Source organism: Cinclus cinclus, chromosome 13 (genome assembly GCF_963662255.1).
Source record: "Cinclus cinclus chromosome 13, bCinCin1.1, whole genome shotgun sequence".
Taxonomy (NCBI): domain Eukaryota; kingdom Metazoa; phylum Chordata; class Aves; order Passeriformes; family Cinclidae; genus Cinclus; species Cinclus cinclus.
The window spans coordinates 3223832-3241857 of NC_085058.1; the positions used below are offsets into that span (position 1 = coordinate 3223832).

The following is an 18026-nucleotide window of genomic DNA, read 5'->3' on the forward strand; positions in this document are numbered from 1 at the left end:
TCCCTGATGGATCCCAGGTATGTGCAGGACAACCCCACACACCAACAACAGGGCTTTGGAAAACTGCTCCACGTTAGTGCAGAGACAAAGATCAAAGCACAGGAGCTGCATCCCATCTGTTCCAGGGTTTCCAGGCTCAGACTGGCACAATCCTGCACAAACTGAGGAAAACAAAGCTCCTTAGGGAGGAACCTCTGTGTGGTGAGCACACAGTCTTCCTCACGAGTTTGTGACAGGGCAGGAACAGGGCAGAGGCAGAAAATCTAAGTGAACAGTCTCAACAGCCAATTTAGGGATGAGAGGGAGAACTGAAACCCCACTGAGCTGAGCAGATGCTGCTCTGGATCCTGCAGTGGTGACACAGGATTTCTGTCCCCAAGAATGGGAACATTTCAAAGCCTCTGGATGCAGCGAGCAGGAGCTGCAGAGGGGCCAGGACAAGCACTGCACTCACTGCAGTGAAGTTACCACAGCCTGACTGAGACCCAGCACTCCCTGCAAGGTGTCTGACCTCCCAAAAATCACCCAACAGCTCAGGAGACCATTTCCAACAGAAACAAGGGAAGAAAAGCAGGACGTGGGTTCTCCAGACAGCACAGGTTACACGTGATTGGAACAAATACATCAAACTTCTCTCCTTCGGGCAAAATCTTTCTACAATTTTGAGTAATTTTAAACTATATTCCATCATTTGGTATTGGCTTTGGTCACAGTAAAACTTTTTGCCACTGACCACCAGCACCAGAACAGCAGGAAGAGTAAATTTACAATTTTATTCAATTTTCTATTTTGTTTTGTTCTTTTAAGCAATTAGCTAATGAAACTGCAGCTTCATTTAAACCACTCCTGAGACATCCTCTGCACATGACTCAGGAAAGTGGCTCAGAAGTAACTTGCCTTTAGAGGAGGAATACACACATATTTACATCTCTTCATTTCAATAAAGAAAATATCTGGATTGTAAGAAACTGGCTCTGCTTGAGCATAAAAGGGAGCTCCACTGGCTGGGTATTTTAACTACCAGCTCCTCTGAGTCTCATAACAAATGTGAAATTTGCAGTCAGCAGCTTTGAGCCCTCCAGGAAACTCTGAAAATTAATAAAAAAATCCAACCAACCACCAAACCAAACCCCAAATCCAGTCTCCAAATCAAAACACATGAAAATGGAGAAAGGTAAGGATATCATAAAGTTCTTGTATATTTTGAAGCCAGTCAGCTCCCAAAGGAAAGGCTCACTATGAGTTTTGCACGAACAGAAAAGGTTCTAAAAGGAAACTTCTAACCACGGGGGTAAATCTGTTTTCCCTGCACGGCTCAGTGAGGGGCACCAGTCACACACAGCTTGCAATACTTCAGTGATTCTCCAGAGGGGAGCCCACACCTCTCACACCTCCCACTCCCCAGGGATCAGGGCAGGAGGAAGCTTCAAACTATCACCGTGTGCACAGAACAGAGTAACTCTGGAAATTTCTCTTCCTTCCCTGAAGCAGCTCTTCCATCCACTCCCACAGCAGCACAGCTCCAGCTCCTTCCCACAGGAGAACTGCTCCCCCCAGATCCAGAGCACTCCTGGACCTCCAAGACCCCCAGCAGCATCCCCTCTTCTGCACCTTCCCCTGGCAGTGGAGCTGGAGGAATCCTGTCCCTCCAAGGAGCCCAGCAGCCTTCCCAGAGCTATGCCTTCCCCTGGCCGGGTCGGGAAGCTCCTGTAGGACTCGGTACCTTGTACTTGGTGTTGGCAGGGATGTTGGTTTTCCAGCGGATGGTATAGAACCGCGCGTCCGTGATCTTCTGGTTCTTGGGCAGGGAGTTGTCTGCCCAAGTGATCCGGATGGTGTCATGGCTCAGGATGGAAGCCTGAACTCCCACCGGGGGCATCATGGGAGACGGATCTGGCACTGGAGTGTATGGAGCATTAATAACAAACAAATCAACCTCGGAAGTGTCTGGGCAATCCATGGGGAAAAGGCCGTGGTTTACAGTTAAAAAAGGAGGAGGTGGCATTTTAATGTCAACCAAAACAAAAAAAAAGAGGGGATGCAGGGAAGTGCAATGAGATGGAAGGTGAGGAATGGAGAGAAAGAGAGAAAAGCCAGAGTTAATAGGTGACATCAGACTGGGCAGTAACATCACTCTTGCATTGTCCTCCCTCCTCCAGACAGTAACAACAAATCCCTGCTGGTACAGCCCTAATTAGTGCCCAGGGCACTCAACCATGGCCTGGGAACCCCAAACAGTCAGTCACTGTAATTTCATTTGCCTGGAGTGTCTACTGGGTCCTCTCCCAGAAAACAAAGAAGAGGACACAGAGCTGGAGCTCTGGATGAGCAAACGCCATTTCCCAAACACACGAGGACCTCCTGAAAGGCACTTTCAAAGGAAGGTTTCAAGTGAGAGACCGACTTGCAGTAACTGTGAAACTGCAATTCCAGCATCCTCTGGAAATTCTCCAAGCTTTCCAGCTCATCTGGACTAACCCCATGTGTTGCACCTCTACCAAATTCCTGGGTGGTGTCAGCAGGCTGGGAGGGAGCCCAGTGAGCAACAGCTCATCTGCACACTTCCCTGCTTAAACTCTTTTCTTTATGGATTACAAAGCCAAAATAAAAACTGCCAAGATTTTGTTTAGTGTGAGTGACAACAGAGGGACATAAAGCAAACACAGGCATCATGTTGAAAAACCTCAGTGAAAAAGACCATAAACCCCCAGCTCAAGGCCTTTAGAACCGCACCCACATGGGCTGTGCTCAGGTAAAGAGAATGTTTGGAGTAAGAACATCCATTAGTAGCTGTCAGGTGAGTTTGGAATTTACAAATGAGCCCAATTTTTTAGGTGGTTTATCGGGAACGTGCGAGGCCAAGCAGTGACAGGGACAGAGAGCACGGGATGAACTGACAAGCAGGACTCTCCCATCACCCCCAGCCCACCCCAGCTGCTGGGCAGGACTCACCGGAGTGGGGCCGGGTCACAGCACTCTCGTACAGGGGGATCCCTTCCCCCACGTTGTTGAAGGCTTTCAGGGTTATCACGTAGTGGGAGCTGGGATCTGAAGGGGAAAAGAAATCAGCACAAGCACTGAACCCAGGTTTCTGCTTCTCCACGCTTTCTTTGTTCAGTATTTCAATTTTGAACTGGAATACGTGATTTGAACAGAGAAAGTCTCCACACAGATCCTCTGTTCGCAGCCACAGGAACTCAGACTGGTTTGTGTTGGAAGGGACCTTAAAGCCCATCTCATTCCACCCCTTGCCTGGGCAGGGGCACCACAGCTCAAGTCTCTAGCTACAGCACATCTGCCTTTATGCACAGCCAAACCAGGAGTGAGAAAAACAATCTAAAAGAACAAAACCAAAATTAGTCAAACCTCTGATTTGATGGAATTCCTAATCTTGCCATTTCTCTCACTTTCTATTTTACCTCCCACACAGAGTCCTGTGGAGGGGTGAATCTTTATTTTCCTTTTAAAGGAGCCACCGGTGAATCCTGGTGACACTCCAGTCCCTTTTTCTCCTGCAAGTCTGCGTGCACAGTGACCTCGGGCTGCTGCTCACGTGGAAGTTGTTTAAGGAGTCCCGAGGGAGGCCGGGCTGGGGCACGGACCACGTTCCCTGCACTCACCCAGGTTCTCAATGGTGTAGTATCTCTGTTTGTAGTCCACCTTGACGGTCTGGGCGTGGGGGCTGCCGATGCCGTAGCCGATGGCGTAGCCCCTGACCACCACGTCCTGGTTCTCGGGAGGGGTCCAGCTCACCACGATGCTGGTGACCAGCGGCCGCACGTGCAGGGAGCTGGGAACCTCGGGCACGCGGCTCTCTGCAGGAAAAGGGAAGCAGTGCAAGGCCTTCTCTCAAACAAAGGCAACGACATGGAGACCGCGAGGCAGGAAGGTCAAACAAAGCACTTGTGTGTGTTGGAATGAGCACAATGAAACTTTGGTGCGCACCAGAGAGCGAGGAGCTCTGAAAGCAGAATATTACCATTACATTCCAGCAGATACTCCTTTTGAAAGGCAGGCAGGATCGTTGTGCTGAAGCTCAGGGGCTGGGATGGTTTTTGCATCAGATCTGCTTAGGCAGATCCATGTTGCCCGTGTTGTCACCCAGTTTTCCAAATATGCACTGGTTTTATCCCATTCTTCCCCTCCACAAATTCATCTACTTTCAATTCCATCATATTCCTTACTTGTGGGTATTACAATAATTACATGGAAAAGTCTAGTGATGAAAGAAAGGTTCCTAAGCTGGTTGTAGCATTAAATGGGATATCCCACAGCTTTAAGAACTGCACTGCAAAGGGCTCTCCTCACTTGTCCTACAGCTGTTGCTGCCTAGATCCTCGGATTCCTATAATTCAAACAACATAAGTAGAAACTACACAGCCATACTAAAAGTTCAGAAAATACACAGTTGACATCAAATGCTCAAACCCTTCCCCCAAAAGCAACACAAGTCTCACCCCATCCCACAGAGACACGGAATGTGGATCCCTAACACCAGAACACTTCCACAATGTGCCACTGCAAGCCCCTAATATTTCTCCTAAGAAATATTGTTGACTGGAACCTAAAAGCCATCTCCCAACTGTCCCTGGAGTGTCCCTAACTTTGGGTTCACTTCTCAGAAATGAAATAAATCCTTTTGTCGGGTGCTGGTGGATTAGGGATAATTCCCTGCAATAGCAAACTGAGCTCCCCACTCCAAATGGAATCAAGGACTTGTGCTTCCTGCAGGGATTTCATTTTAATGAAACACGCTGCATTTCTCTACAAACATTTAATAAAGCACCACAACAGGATTATTTGGATCACAGCACAGCCCTGGCCCTCAGCCCAGGGTGCTCTTGGGCTGCTGCTGACACAGCCCAGCAGTTCCAGTTCCCAACTATTAAACACAGCAAAGCTCCAAGTGCAGCAGGAGAGGTGACATTTCCACTGCACTGGGGACAAACTCTGTACAACTGCTCAACACCTCCTGCTCTGCACTCAGGGAGAACCTGCTCCAACTCCAACGTGGATCTGTAACACTTCTGCTCCCCTTTACACCCATGGGACTCTCCTGGGAATTATTTCCTATTTAAACTCAAAAAGCAGCCATGGAATAAAAAGAAATGGTGCCTCATGTGTCTGTTGAACCTAAGAAAAGCAAGATGAGCTGTAAATGCATTTTGCATGGCATTAAAATTATCCACAAGCTTTCTAAAGGAAGAAACCCAAGAAACACAGTGTGCATACATAGATCTCACAGGTTATATTAATATCATGTTATGTTGTCTTAACTGTAAATTTTTATTACTTTCTTCAATGGAAAGCATGTGTAGAAAGTCAGATTTCCTGCAACATTCAGAGGTGAAAAATTTTTAATGAGAAAGCCAACAGAGAAGGAAAAAGTTATTTTCTTCTTCCTCCTTCTGCACTGTTCAGATTTAAATTTAATCCTGGTGCTGTCCTCTGGCAAAGTGTTGTTAACTCAGGTTCAGGGACACTTCCATTGCCCTGTGAGGAGCTCATTTACAGACCTCTGCTCCACTTTGGGGACTTGGTAGCTCCAAGGGTGTGTCACATTCACTAAGGGCTGACAGACACATGGATCAAGGAATTTCTAGTATCCACATCCCTGAAATCCATGGACTTAGCAGATCAGACCCTTTGTGGAGGAGAACTCTTTACAGCACAAGCAAAGAGCTTTGGAATATCCCATTTAATGTTCCAACAAGCACAGGAACCTTTCTGCCATCATTGAAATTTTCAAAGTAATTATTCTAATACACAATTTCAGTATAATTTTATATTTAGCACCCACAGCAGAATTTCTGATAGGAGACGTGGTGCAGAAAATATAAGAAATATAATTCATCTCCCTTTTCTTCTGTGCAAAATAAGTTACTGTGGATCAAATAAAGCACAGCACCAACACGGGGCTAAGACTGCAAAGAACTATGGCTGAGAATGTTTTCCATTATTTCTATCCTATTGTGACATTTCATTGTCACTGCAAATGAGTATTCCTTAGCAGAAAGCACTTGATGCCAACATACAGCACTAGGAAGCATAGAAGGAGAGTTTCATTTCAAGCCACTTTATCGACTTGGCAAGAATTTTCTGTTTAAACAGAAACCGAGCGAACACTAAATAAACCCCATTGTACACCTAGAACAGAAGTGAAAACACAGAGGTTTGCCTTTCAAAGAGGCAGCCAGATGTTGGTGAAACGAAGCGAATGAATTCCCACGTTTTGCCGTCCCGGTCCCAGGGGCTCTCACCATCCAGGTCGCTCTCGAAGGTCTCAGCTGACACCCAGTCCGTGGCGGGGCCGGTGCCATTGACGGTCATGGCGGCCACGCGGAAGCTGTACTCGGTACCGCGCTCCAGCCCTGCGGGACACGGGGACAATTCCCACAGCTCCATCAGTGCAGTGCTTCCATCAGCCCAGTGCTTCCATCAGCCCAGCATTTCCATCAGCCCAGCACTTCCCACAGCTCCATCAGTGCAGTGCTTCCATCAGCCCAGCATTTCCATCAGCCCAGCATTTCCATCAGCCCAGCATTTCCATCAGCCCAGCACTTCCCACAGCTCCATCAGCCCAGCATTTCCATCAGTTCCATCAGCCCAGCATTTCCATCAGCCCAGCACTTCCCACAGCTCCATCAGTGCAGTGCTTCCATCAGCCCAGCACTTCCATCAGCCCAGCACTTCCGTCAGCCCAGCACTTCCATCAGCCCAGCACTTCCATCAGCCCAGCATTTCCATCAGTTCCATCAGCCCAGCACTTCCATCAGCCCAGTGCTTCCATCAGCCCAGCATTTCCATCAGCCCAGCATTTCCATCAGCCCAGCACTTCCCACAGCTCCATCAGTGCAGTGCTTCCATCAGCCCAGCACTTCCATCAGCCCAGCATTTCCATCAGTTCCATCAGCCCAGCACTTCCATCAGCCCAGCACTTCCATCAGCCCAGCATTTCCATCAGCCCAGCACTTCCCACAGCTCCATCAGCCCAGCGCTTCCATCAGCCCAGCATTTCCATCAGCCCAGCATTTCCATCAGCCCAGCACTTCCATCAGCCCAGCACTTCCCACAGCTCCATCAGCCCAGCACTTCCATCAGCCCAGCACTTCCCACAGCTCCATCAGCCCAGCATTTCCATCAGCCCAGCACTTCCATCAGTTCCATCAGCCCAGCATTTCCATCAGCCCAGCACTTCCATCAGCTCCATCAGCCCAGCAATTCCCACAGCTCCATCAGCGCAGCACTTCCATCAGCCCAGCAATTCCCACAGATCCCAATTAAATCCCAAGAACCATGGATAATCCAGCCATCCACCCCTGCTGCTCCCACAGCTTCAGCACTGGAAAGGACTGTGAGTGCCTGTTTGCAGCCCTGTTTTTAACTTAGGGCTGTTAATTTGTTTAATTAATTAGTTTTAAGACTAGGAACACCCCCAGCCATCACCAAATCTGGGGTGGCACAGAGGTAGCAGGTGAACAAAGTCTTATACTTGTTTAATGAATGTAAGAGTCTGTACTAAAAAAATCAGAGCACTGTGAAAAGGCACTCAAAATTTGACATAACGACCCTCTCCAGCAGATTTTGTTGCTGGCAAAAACATACTGGAATTACAGGTATACCTCAATTCTCTGAAAAAAATGAGACAGCTTGAGTCACAGCTTGAGTTTTTGACAAAAAAGTCAGAGTACCTTCTTAGAAACTCATCTAGAATTCCCCAGTTTCTTCTCTTTTGACCAACCATTTGTATACACAGATTTTAAAGAGAAACACAGTGTAGTGTGGCTCCTGTTCTCATGCACTGTTTGTTCCTGCTGAACAGAACTGTAGCTCAGGCAGCAGCACATGACTGACACTAAGGGATGGACTAAACTGGACTTTTAAGTGTACAAAAGGAGGAAAGGCATTCCCTCTAGAATATTCTACAGACATGAGGTGGGATATTCCAGGGATGCCTGAGATCAGCCATTCCCAGGGCTTGGAGCTGGGTCCAGGTGCCTGTGTCAACCCTGCCCAGCCCCTACTCCTCTGCCTTCCTCCTCCACACTTCCATCTCTGCCCTCTGGGAACACAATGAGCCCGGGGTCACCTTCTCTGGGCCTTTTATAGACATTTTATAAGGAATTATCCAGTCCACTTAGCAAACCCATCAGGACTAGTAATCAGGTCACCAGGCTCCAGGTACCATATGCAGCCCACATGACCCCAGAGCTCCTTTGGGAGCTGCTTCTGTCTGTGTTCCAAGGCAGAAACCCCATGGAAACCTGTCCCTGAGCTCCCTAAACACAACCAGGCATGCCATGGAGGACAGGAACCCCAGGAATCCTGTCCCTGAGCTCCTTAAACACAACCAGGCATGCCAGGGAGGACAGGAACCCCAGGAATCCTGTCCCTGAGCTCCTTAAACACAGCCAGGCATGCCATGGAGGACAGGAACCCCAGGAATCCTGTCCCTGAGCTCCCTAAACACAACCAGGCATGCCAGGGAGGACAGGAACCCCAGGAATCCTGTCCCTGAGCTCCCTAAACACAACCAGGCATGCCATGGAGGACAGGAACCCCAGGAATCCTGTCCCTGAGCTCCCTAAACACAACCAGGCATGCCAGGGAGGACAGGAACCCCAGGAATCCTGTCCCTGAGCTCCCTAAACACAACCAGGCATGCCATGGAGGACAGGAACCCCATGGAATCCTGTCCCTGAGCTCCCTAAACACAGCCAGGCACCCTGGGGAGGACAGGAACCCCAGGAATCCTGTCCCTGAGCTCCCTAAACACAGCCAGGCACCCTGGGGAGGACAGGAACCCCAGGAATCCTGTCCCTGAGCTCCCTAAACACAACCAGGCATGCCAGGGAGGACAGGAACCCCAGGAATCCTGTCCCTAGCCAGGCACCCTGGGGAGGACAGGTCCTGCTCACCTTCGATGAGCTGGGAGAGCTGGGTGCCCCCCACGCTCTCGGTGACATCGCTCTTGCGGGAAACTTTCCGGTAGCGGATTTTGTATCCTGTGATTTGCCCGCTGTGGGTCCCAGCAGGAGGGGGCTGCCACTGCAGCAGGATGCTCTGAGGAAGGCAGCACAAGAAGGTATTTGAAAAAATGTCTTTAGAAAAGCATTAAAAAAAATCTCCACAAGCAATTCCAAAGGCACAACGGCCAAATATTCCACTTTCTCTTCCCAAGTGCCCAAGGCACTCCAGAACTGTGTCTGTGTGTGCTCACACTGCAACAACAGTGAGCTGGGATTCCAGCTCTGATCCTTCAGGGCCTCATTAAATCCCTTCCATCATTAGCACTATCACTGCATCCCACCACAGCCAGCCCACGGCTGGACTGCAATTTCTCCAAGCCCCACATTCATATATTCTCTATAAAGAGCTAATAAAGCTGCATGGGAGGGAAAAGACCCAAAGCAGCTCTAAAATGTGGCCGATCTCAGACCCCCCAGCCTTATATTTACCCATTGCCAGCAAGAAATCCTCCAGTCTTACCTTGGAATTCCGTACCTCCAGTGTTAAATTCTGCGGTGGAGCACTGGGGACTGGAAACATTAAAGGAATTACAATCCCAAAACTTTCAAATATTGTATCTCCACACCCAACTACTCTCTGCTCTCATTTGCTATGGAAGTACAGACCATTCTGGTTTAAGGCAGCACATAAAGGAACTATCAATCCTCCCACAGCTACTTTCTGACACAGTGAATGGCTGAGTGGGGTTCTGTATTTTCATCATGAAGAAAAATATCTCTTTATTCAGGTCTTTATTTTCACACCTATCTAGATAAAATATATTTTATATTTAAAAACACTTCTCAAACTCTCAAAGAAAGGATCCCATCTAGTTCTTTCCCAAGGCAAATCTTTAACGAACACACTACTTGACTGGGGGAACCCACATTTAAATTTCTGGCCTGGATTTTGTTATCCTGATTTTGTGCAACAGGAAACCTCTGAGTCCCCTGGGCCTTGTGATGGTGAGGAGGTGAAGAGCATCTCAGACACTGGGGCTGCCTTTGAACTCCCACTCTTTGCTTGTTCTTTACCTGCTGCTCATGGCAGTGAAATCCAGGCAAAAAGGGAGTGGAAGAAAAATCCTGGAAGCAGGGAATTCCTTGTGGTACCACAGCAAAGGCTGGCCCCTGGAAGAGCTGAGGCTTCCCTGGCAGGAAGGGGAGGCTCCACTGAAGCACAGTGATGGGTAAGGAGCACAGAGATAAAGGGATGAGGACTGCTCCAGCCTGCAGAATTCATTCTCCAAGTAACTGAGCCCAGCCACAGTAACATCCCAGAGAACCCCTCTGAGGGCATGAAGTGGAAGGAGTTTGGAAAGGCTCACTGGGATAGGGTGAAACAAACCCCTCTCCCCCACCACCCCACGGCAGAAATGGAGAGGGGCAGGATTTGCCTTCCCTTGCCAACCCAAAATCACCAGCTGAACCTGCAATCACCACACCTGAGGATGAAGAGCTGTGAGCCTGAGAAGCAGCACAGTGAAGAGGAGAGGATACAAAGCCAAGCTTTCTTTGCTCCTCCAGTGCCACCCCTGCCATGGGCAGGGACACATTCCACGATCCTAGGGTGCTGCAAGCCCTGTCCAACCTGGCCTGGGACAATTCCAGAGAGCCAGGGGCTGCTACACCTTCTGTGGGCACCCTGGGCCAGGGCTCCCCACCCTCACAGGGAAGAACAGGGATTTGCTATGGAAAGGCATCTCCTGGAGTGGGACAGCACATGGAGAGCAGCCAGGCAGGAGGACCAGGATATGCTGATGGCTCAGAGACTGTGAGGGAAGAGCCTCAATCAGGCTGTGAGTCTCAATTCCACTGCCAGCTGTAATCCCTGATCATGAATTCCAGGACAGGAGAAGCAATCCTCAGGAGCAGCACATAAACCTGGGTTCAAATGGTAATACCTGCAGAGTTATCCCTGCAACAAGGCACTGTAACAGATTAGGAGCAGAAACCTACATAAAAATGCAGATGCTTTGTTAAATCAGGGCTCAAGGAAGCTTAGGGAGAAATCCCTGGCAGGGAACATGGAGATTGCACCCGGACACCACAACAGGAAAACATGGGAGGAAAATGTGCATCATTTTGGAAAGATTTGAGAGCTTCCCAGGGTTATGAGACTTCAAGAAGCAAGGTTACGTTCTTCAGAGAGCTTTAGAAAGTATGTACCTATAGGTTAAGTGTGAAAAACGAAGTTGGAGAAGAAAGAACTCCAGGACAACTTCAATATGACATTGTAACTAATACTAAATTCTTCTTCAAACAACCAAGGAGCTGGAAGCCCTTCAGAGAAATCAGTGAGCAATCTTTCAGGTGGGGCAGAAAAAGACAAAGATAAGGCCACAGAAGCCTCTCATTGCATTGGTAGTGAGGGGAAGGGAAAGGAGATGTTTCCTTGACAGCCCTCCAAAGGATTCCCATGGTCTTGCCAACTGAAGTGTCAGTGTAAGGGATTATGGAAGAGTCAAATTCATAGAACAGCATCCTCTTGCCAGGGCCAGATGTTATCCATCCAGGAATTCTCAAGGAACTGGGGAATGAAACAGCTGCAAGACTTCTGTAACCTCTACCAGTTTCTCTTGATACCGGAGGTGGCAAAGTGATGCCAGCATTAAAATGGGACCACTCAAACTCCACCTGCTGGGTCAGAAACATCCACCAAATCAACCCAAGTAACAGTAAAGCATGAAATTGAGAAAGCAGGAGCTAGAATAGGAGAATAGGGATTTCTTCCTCCTTCAAGGGAAATCCCTTCGATTTTAAGCCATGAGGGAGGGAAGTGCTTGTTGGAGTAAGGAGCTGGTTGAAAGAAAGGCCAGAGCAGCAAGGTACAGGGGTAGATGAGCTGGGGAGATCCCAGAGTGTGATCCTGGAGAGAAGAACTGCACAAAGACCTTGGGATGATACCCTTTGGTGCTCAGAAGAACACAGAAAGTTCCTCAAATGCAAGTAATGCCTCACTTACACCTTTGATACTGTTTTAGTCCCCTCCAACTCAGTTTTTAAAACAAAGGACAAAAGGAACCTGGAGAAAACTTCAGAAAAGAGCACTAAAACTTTGACAGGAGAAACAGGTAACCATTCCTGTGTCTTTGGAATCTGGAAAATGGATGAACCAAGGAGACCATGGTAAAGGTCCACAGAATGAGGATGGACAGAGGAATAATCAGTGGACTCTGAGTATTCCCTCTTTCAGGGGCACAGCCCCAGGCAACAAGTGACCCCAACACAGAGCAGGGGCAGAACAGACAGAAAGGAGGGATTTGTCAGAGAAAATTTATCTGCGCAACCTTTGCCCACTTGATGCTGTGGATAAAAGCTAGTGTGGGATCAAGAAGATGCTGACAGAGTCTCATGGAAGAGGAACTGAATTAGCAAATACACAGAAATCACTGCAAAGTCAGGAAGTGCCCCAGAAACAAACCTGGACCTAGAGAGAGTTTGGAACAATATTCCCCTCTGCTCCTGGTCACTCCAGGGGAGAGGATTCCAGGCTCTGCTCCCTTTCCCTCTGAGTGTTCTTCTATAGAAACTTCTAACAAATACAAGCTACCTCTAACTCTGATCACTCTGCAGTTGCTCGTGTTTGTTCACATCACCTCTTTATCTGCCTTACAAAAAATACTGACTTCACATCCTGCTCTCACCCCCCTGTGCAATGGATTTAACAATATCTGTGCTGAAGTGCAAACATGGGAACACAATTAAAATAAAATCACTCTAAAACAAAGAGTTTTCTCATATGTGACAGAACCTAGAAAATAACTTGGAGGTGGTGCCTTCAGTGTATATTTTTTTCTGTCCACGCTCAATGTAGGCTCAATAATCCATGAAATAAATGGCTGACGGTGGAATGAAGGACACCATTCACAATGGGGTCTGCAATCACAATCCCAGATCCTTCTGCAGGTGTAGCAATTTTCCTTCACCCAATTCTGGAAGGCCTCCGGGGGGGATTTTGACCATAAACAGCCACACGCAACAATGCACAAACCCCATAGAAGTCCGGTTAAAGATTCACCTGTCGGAAATTGCCAGGTAATACCTGGAAAAACCCCAAATACAAAGAAGTGGAGCAGCTTTACCGTCTGACAGGGTCCGGACCACGACGTCGTGGGTGGAGACGCCAGGGCCGTGTTTGTTGTAGGCGACCACGCGGAAGCTGTACTCGGTGAACTTCTTCAGCCCCGTCACTGTGTGGGACAGGCCCCCCACGTCCACGTCCTGTCCCCAATGACACCCCCGGGGCAAGCTCAGGTCAGCTCTGCAGTGCCAGCAACACCGCAGAGTTCCTGCAGCACCCACGGCAACAGTGACACCTCTGCGTCACCTTCAGGCACGGCCAGGATTTGGGAGGATGCCAGCTCTGAGTTTCCAGGAGAAAATTCTCCCTGTCCTATTTAAATCCTAACATGGACACTTGTACTGGACGTGAAAAGAGAAACTCTCAAAACCATCATAATATATATCACTGTAATTGAAATAGTGGGACGCAGAAGTACAAAAGGCAACAGCCCTATTTAAAAAGTCATGTAAAAAAAGTATTTAAAAGCTAAGAAAAATATTCTTCCCTTTGTCTTTTAAAGCTGGAATGATACTGATATGCAATCAAATGGGAATGTGACTTTGAGGACTGGAATTAATCCTCATGTTCAGGTGGCAGCCCATACTTCTACAGAACACACTGAATGCTTCAGTGGTATACTAAGAAAATTAAATTAGTTGGATGCTCAGCAATATCAAAACATCAATTGCTGGGTCCAAGAACTCAAAAAAGTTTGGATTAGGGATCATGGCAAAATCAGTATTTAGCCTGAAATGCTAAAACCCAGCCCATAGATCTGTGCAAGCATCTTTAATATCATCTGCACCAGAACAGCTCAACAATGACATGGCTGCTCTCTGCCTTCTTGCCTCACAATATGATGGAATTTACCTAAAGCTACTTGATGTTGACAAATATCAAAACAGGGCATCGCCAATAAAATTGGTTTCATTCCCAGCCCAGACACAAACATTTCGTGTTGGAATTCTGATTTTAAGTATTTCCCTCATCTGAGGCTAAACGATTCAGCTTGTCAGAAAAGCAGACCCTTCCCAAGGTGTTTGCAGCCTTTCAGGTGTGTCTGAGTGGGTGCAGCAGCCCCGTACCTGCTCCGTGTGCTGCCCTTTCTCCATGTAGTAGAGTTTGTAGTTCTGGATGTCCCCGTTGCCCGAGAGCGGAGTCTCCCAGCTGACAGTGATGGAGGTGGGGGAGCTGGGGAAGGCACGGATGTTGGGAGCAGGGCCAGGCAGCTGGACTGCAATGCAAGAAGGGAGCTCTGTTAGTCCCGAGCCTGGTGTGCCCACCCCTGGCCAGCACCCCAGGAAAAGGGGGGGGTTTTCCCATTGTGACATTCCACACGGATCTGCCGCAGGGTGGAGAGGTGGGACCAGATTTCCAAAGGACATCCTGCTCCCTGGGTCCCTTTTGTCTACATCGACCCTAACAAGTGATTTGGCATTTGCCTAAAGTTCTCTCTTTTTCAGTTAATGACCATTTAAAAGTATTCCTGTTATAACACTTTAGAGAATTTAGCAAGGAATGTCCCATCAGTTCTTAATGGTGGCAATAAATCCCACAATCCCACCAACATGGAGAATCTTTGGAAACTGTGGCCCACAAGTACACTGTGCTTTTAAAAAGCATCAGATTCTGGGAAAGGTTGTGAACGGGGAGAATAAAAAATAAAGTTAGTATCAAACCCAAAGTGAGGAGAACATCCCAGCTCACCCTCGGGCTGCGTTGCCACCTTGAGCGGCGCCGAGCTCTCGCCGGGGCCGTGCCTGTTCTGGGCCACGACCCGGAACACATAAACTGTCTCTGGCATCAGGTTCTGGATCATCACCTGTGTCTCTCCAGGACGACTCGTGTTTTCCACACGTTCCCTTTGGGAAACAAAAGGGTTGGGCACAGACACCACCACTGATTAGTAAATGAGGAGTAGCTGCTCCGGCAGCGTGTCCTGTCTGAACATACCCAGTATGCAAATTATATGGGATTTACACTGTGCTCCCTGCACAACACCACAACCGTGTGCCAGAAGTGCTGCTGACAAACTGCTCCCAATTTTGCAACTTCCCTTTGCACAGAACCGAATGGACTGAAGGACCAGAATAAATTACACCTGACACCCACAAACTCGGAGTGGTTTCTTTGTTATTCCCACGACAGCAAGTGATAATTCACAGTGACAGTTTATCCTACAGCTCAGGAGCCAGCACAGAAACTATTTTAGCAGCGCACACAGTCTGGCAAGATTTAGGGCATCCCTGTTAATTTTGTAGGGCTGCTTTTTGGGGATTTTTCAAAGGAGCTGTTTTAATGTGTTGTTCTACCTCCAGTCTTGCCTCTGCTCCTTATGTTTGGAATTGTCTGGAACACCCAGGACATTGCTTCCACACAGAGTGGAGGCAAAGTGGCTTCTGTTAGACCCGAGTGAAAATCCCGACCTCCGGCAACTCCTGGAGACAGATCCAGGCTAGCAGACCCCAGCCACAGAAGGAACACACTTGGCATGAGAAGGGGCATCTCTGTCAGGCCAGCATGTTGCAAGCTGGAAACCCCAACCCAGCTGGGAGCACACAGGTCATGTGTGGGGGCACCTGGAAGGGGCATGGCTGCTGCTCAGTGACCTCCAGCAAACCCCTGGCACCGGAACACGATGTTCCCCCTGAGGAACACGGCCTCTGCCAAACACCATCCAGGAAACTCCAGTTGTTCTTATCAGGGATTGAGGGGAAGATTAGGAGATCAATCATTAAACCAGAGGCAGCCTTTATTTCAAGGCGCTGCCGCGCACCTGAGCTTGCTCGAAGCTGGGTAACGCCATCCATCCTTCCCTGGGAAGGAGCTCCCTGGGAACGCCAAGAGCTCCAAAAGGAGCAATCAGAAACTCCCCACTGAGTAAATGCAGGGACTGTGCCTGCTCTGAGCACCATCCTGTCCCCCCGGGCTGCCAGACTCCCCGTGGGACAGGGACAGACAGGGACAGGCTGGTCTTGGCCCCACTGACACCTGTTAAAGCATTTCTGACACAGGAACTCCAGCAGAACCACCCCAGCCTCCTCTTCCTCCCTTCCAGCCACTTTGCTTCAGTTTCCATCAGGGAAATACAATCCCCAAATCTCCATTTGAAATTTATTTCTTTTTACATCGGGTGGTGTGGTTGATTTAGCATAACTTGGTTGAAAACATTCTGAAATCCCTGTTGGTTTCTGCACTATTAAACTGTATTTATAGAGAGGGGAACAATGCACTCTCTGTAACTAAATACCTATTTACACCCTATCTTCTAGAATGTTCCCCTTCATAAGCTCAGCTAAAATGGCACTGCATAAACAGCTTCATTTATTCCAGCTTTATATTAATTTTCATTACTATTTTTTCCACTTCGAGCACACTACTTTCTTAAAAATACATTTCCAAGTGGAGTTTCCTTTAAGATGTGCTGTAGCTACAAGGATGGGATCTGAGAGCCCAGCCTAAGTGCCAATGGATTCACAGCTGTGGGATAATATCCAGCTCCCATTAACATGCAAAATACAGCATTTTCTGCCTCAAGTAGAAGGGCACTCCCTGATTTGATCTGGGAAAAAAATGGTAATCAGCAAACCAAGGTTGTTATTATTTACAACCAGAAAAAACAATTAAAATAATATTGTACTGGAAAGACAACATTTACCAAAAATAAACAGACATGTCACAGTATTGCAAATTTTCAGTAATAACCAGGAATGTGACTTCACAACAGTGTGGTAAAAATAGGAGAGATTAATCTAATTAAGTGCTGTGTGCATCCTTCCTTTATGGCTGTTCCTGGGGAGCCTGGAGCACCTTTTCCAATGTGATCAGGTTGGGATAACAGGCACCAAGCAGATGGCCCTCAGGAATAACTGCATTACTCTGCAGATCGTTATGATTCTTCCATGATTCCACTCTAATCCCCAATTATGGAGCTTTGGAAACTTCAGTTAAGGTTCACAGGACCTCTCAAGCACCCAAGAGAAGAGCCTCCAGTGCAACCCCAGGAGTTTGGCTGGAAATGCCAAGGTTAAAGTTGCACTTATATCTAAAAAATCACTTTGGGGAGCTGTTAGGGAGTGGATATTGTGTGTGCCAGCCATGCCAGCTGTGGGCCCTGGCAGGGAGATCCAGAGGCATTCTGAGTGTGGTAACACACAATTAAACTCCATTTGCTGTGTCTGAAGCACACCACAGTGAACTGTGAATTCAGCAGTGTTTGAACATCCCACATGTGTAATTTACCACCTCAGACCAGTAATGTGCCATAATTTCTTTTATTTTTATCCAAATCTTGAAGTCAGGGGTTCTTCCGCCTGAGTGCTTGTCTGAAGTTCCCCAGAATTAAACCTCCCTGCAGCACTTTTAAATTTTCACACCCTTTCCAGGGCAACTGCCTTGAGTGTGAAGTAAATAAATACCTGACATGGGGCTGAAATAACTTTGCAGCTGTGTGAGACAGCAACATCCATAGGATCAGACTGCCCCAGGCATGCAGGGGGTGTGACAGGAGAGCCCCAGGACAGCCCTTCATTCCCACCTCACTGCCTCCAGGGGAGCCTCTCTGATGTCACCAGGCCAAGGTGGGCCAAGTCATGGCTGGTGACACTGTGCAGCCCATGAAGCAGGAATGTCCCCTCCATTGCTACTTCTTCACTTCGAAATGCTCTTCTTGGAATCACAGAAAGGGTTAGGTTGGAACAGAAAAGGGATCCAGTGCCACCCCTACCATGGGCAGGGTCACCTTCCACTAGCTCAAGGTGCTCCAAGCCCCATCCAGCCTGGCCTTGGGCACTTCCAGGGATCCAAGAGCAGCCACAGCTTCTCTGGGCAAGCTGTGCCAGGGCCTCCCCTCCCTCACAGGGAACAATTTCTCCCCAGTATCCCATCCCTCCCTGCCCTCTGGCAGTGGGAAGCCATTCCCTGTCTCGTGTCCCTCCATGCCTTGTCCCTCA

At 48.3% G+C, this 18026-nt stretch overlaps 1 protein-coding gene across 1 annotated transcript in view; it reads right to left on the reverse strand.

Moving 5' to 3' along the window:
• The window catches only part of NEO1 (neogenin 1), a 163225-nt gene that overhangs the window by 19706 nt on the left and 125493 nt on the right, over nt 1-18026 (reverse strand). Inside the window, exons 9-17 of the mRNA XM_062501197.1 lie at nt 14782-14936; nt 14160-14308; nt 13094-13232; nt 9490-9539; nt 8919-9063; nt 6261-6371; nt 3621-3815; nt 2953-3048; nt 1724-1947 (exon numbers count right to left, since the gene is read on the reverse strand). Coding sequence (XP_062357181.1) covers nt 1724-1947; nt 2953-3048; nt 3621-3815; nt 6261-6371; nt 8919-9063; nt 9490-9539; nt 13094-13232; nt 14160-14308; nt 14782-14936 — 1264 coding nt within the window. The remainder of the gene's footprint in view (nt 1-1723; nt 1948-2952; nt 3049-3620; nt 3816-6260; nt 6372-8918; nt 9064-9489; nt 9540-13093; nt 13233-14159; nt 14309-14781; nt 14937-18026) is intronic.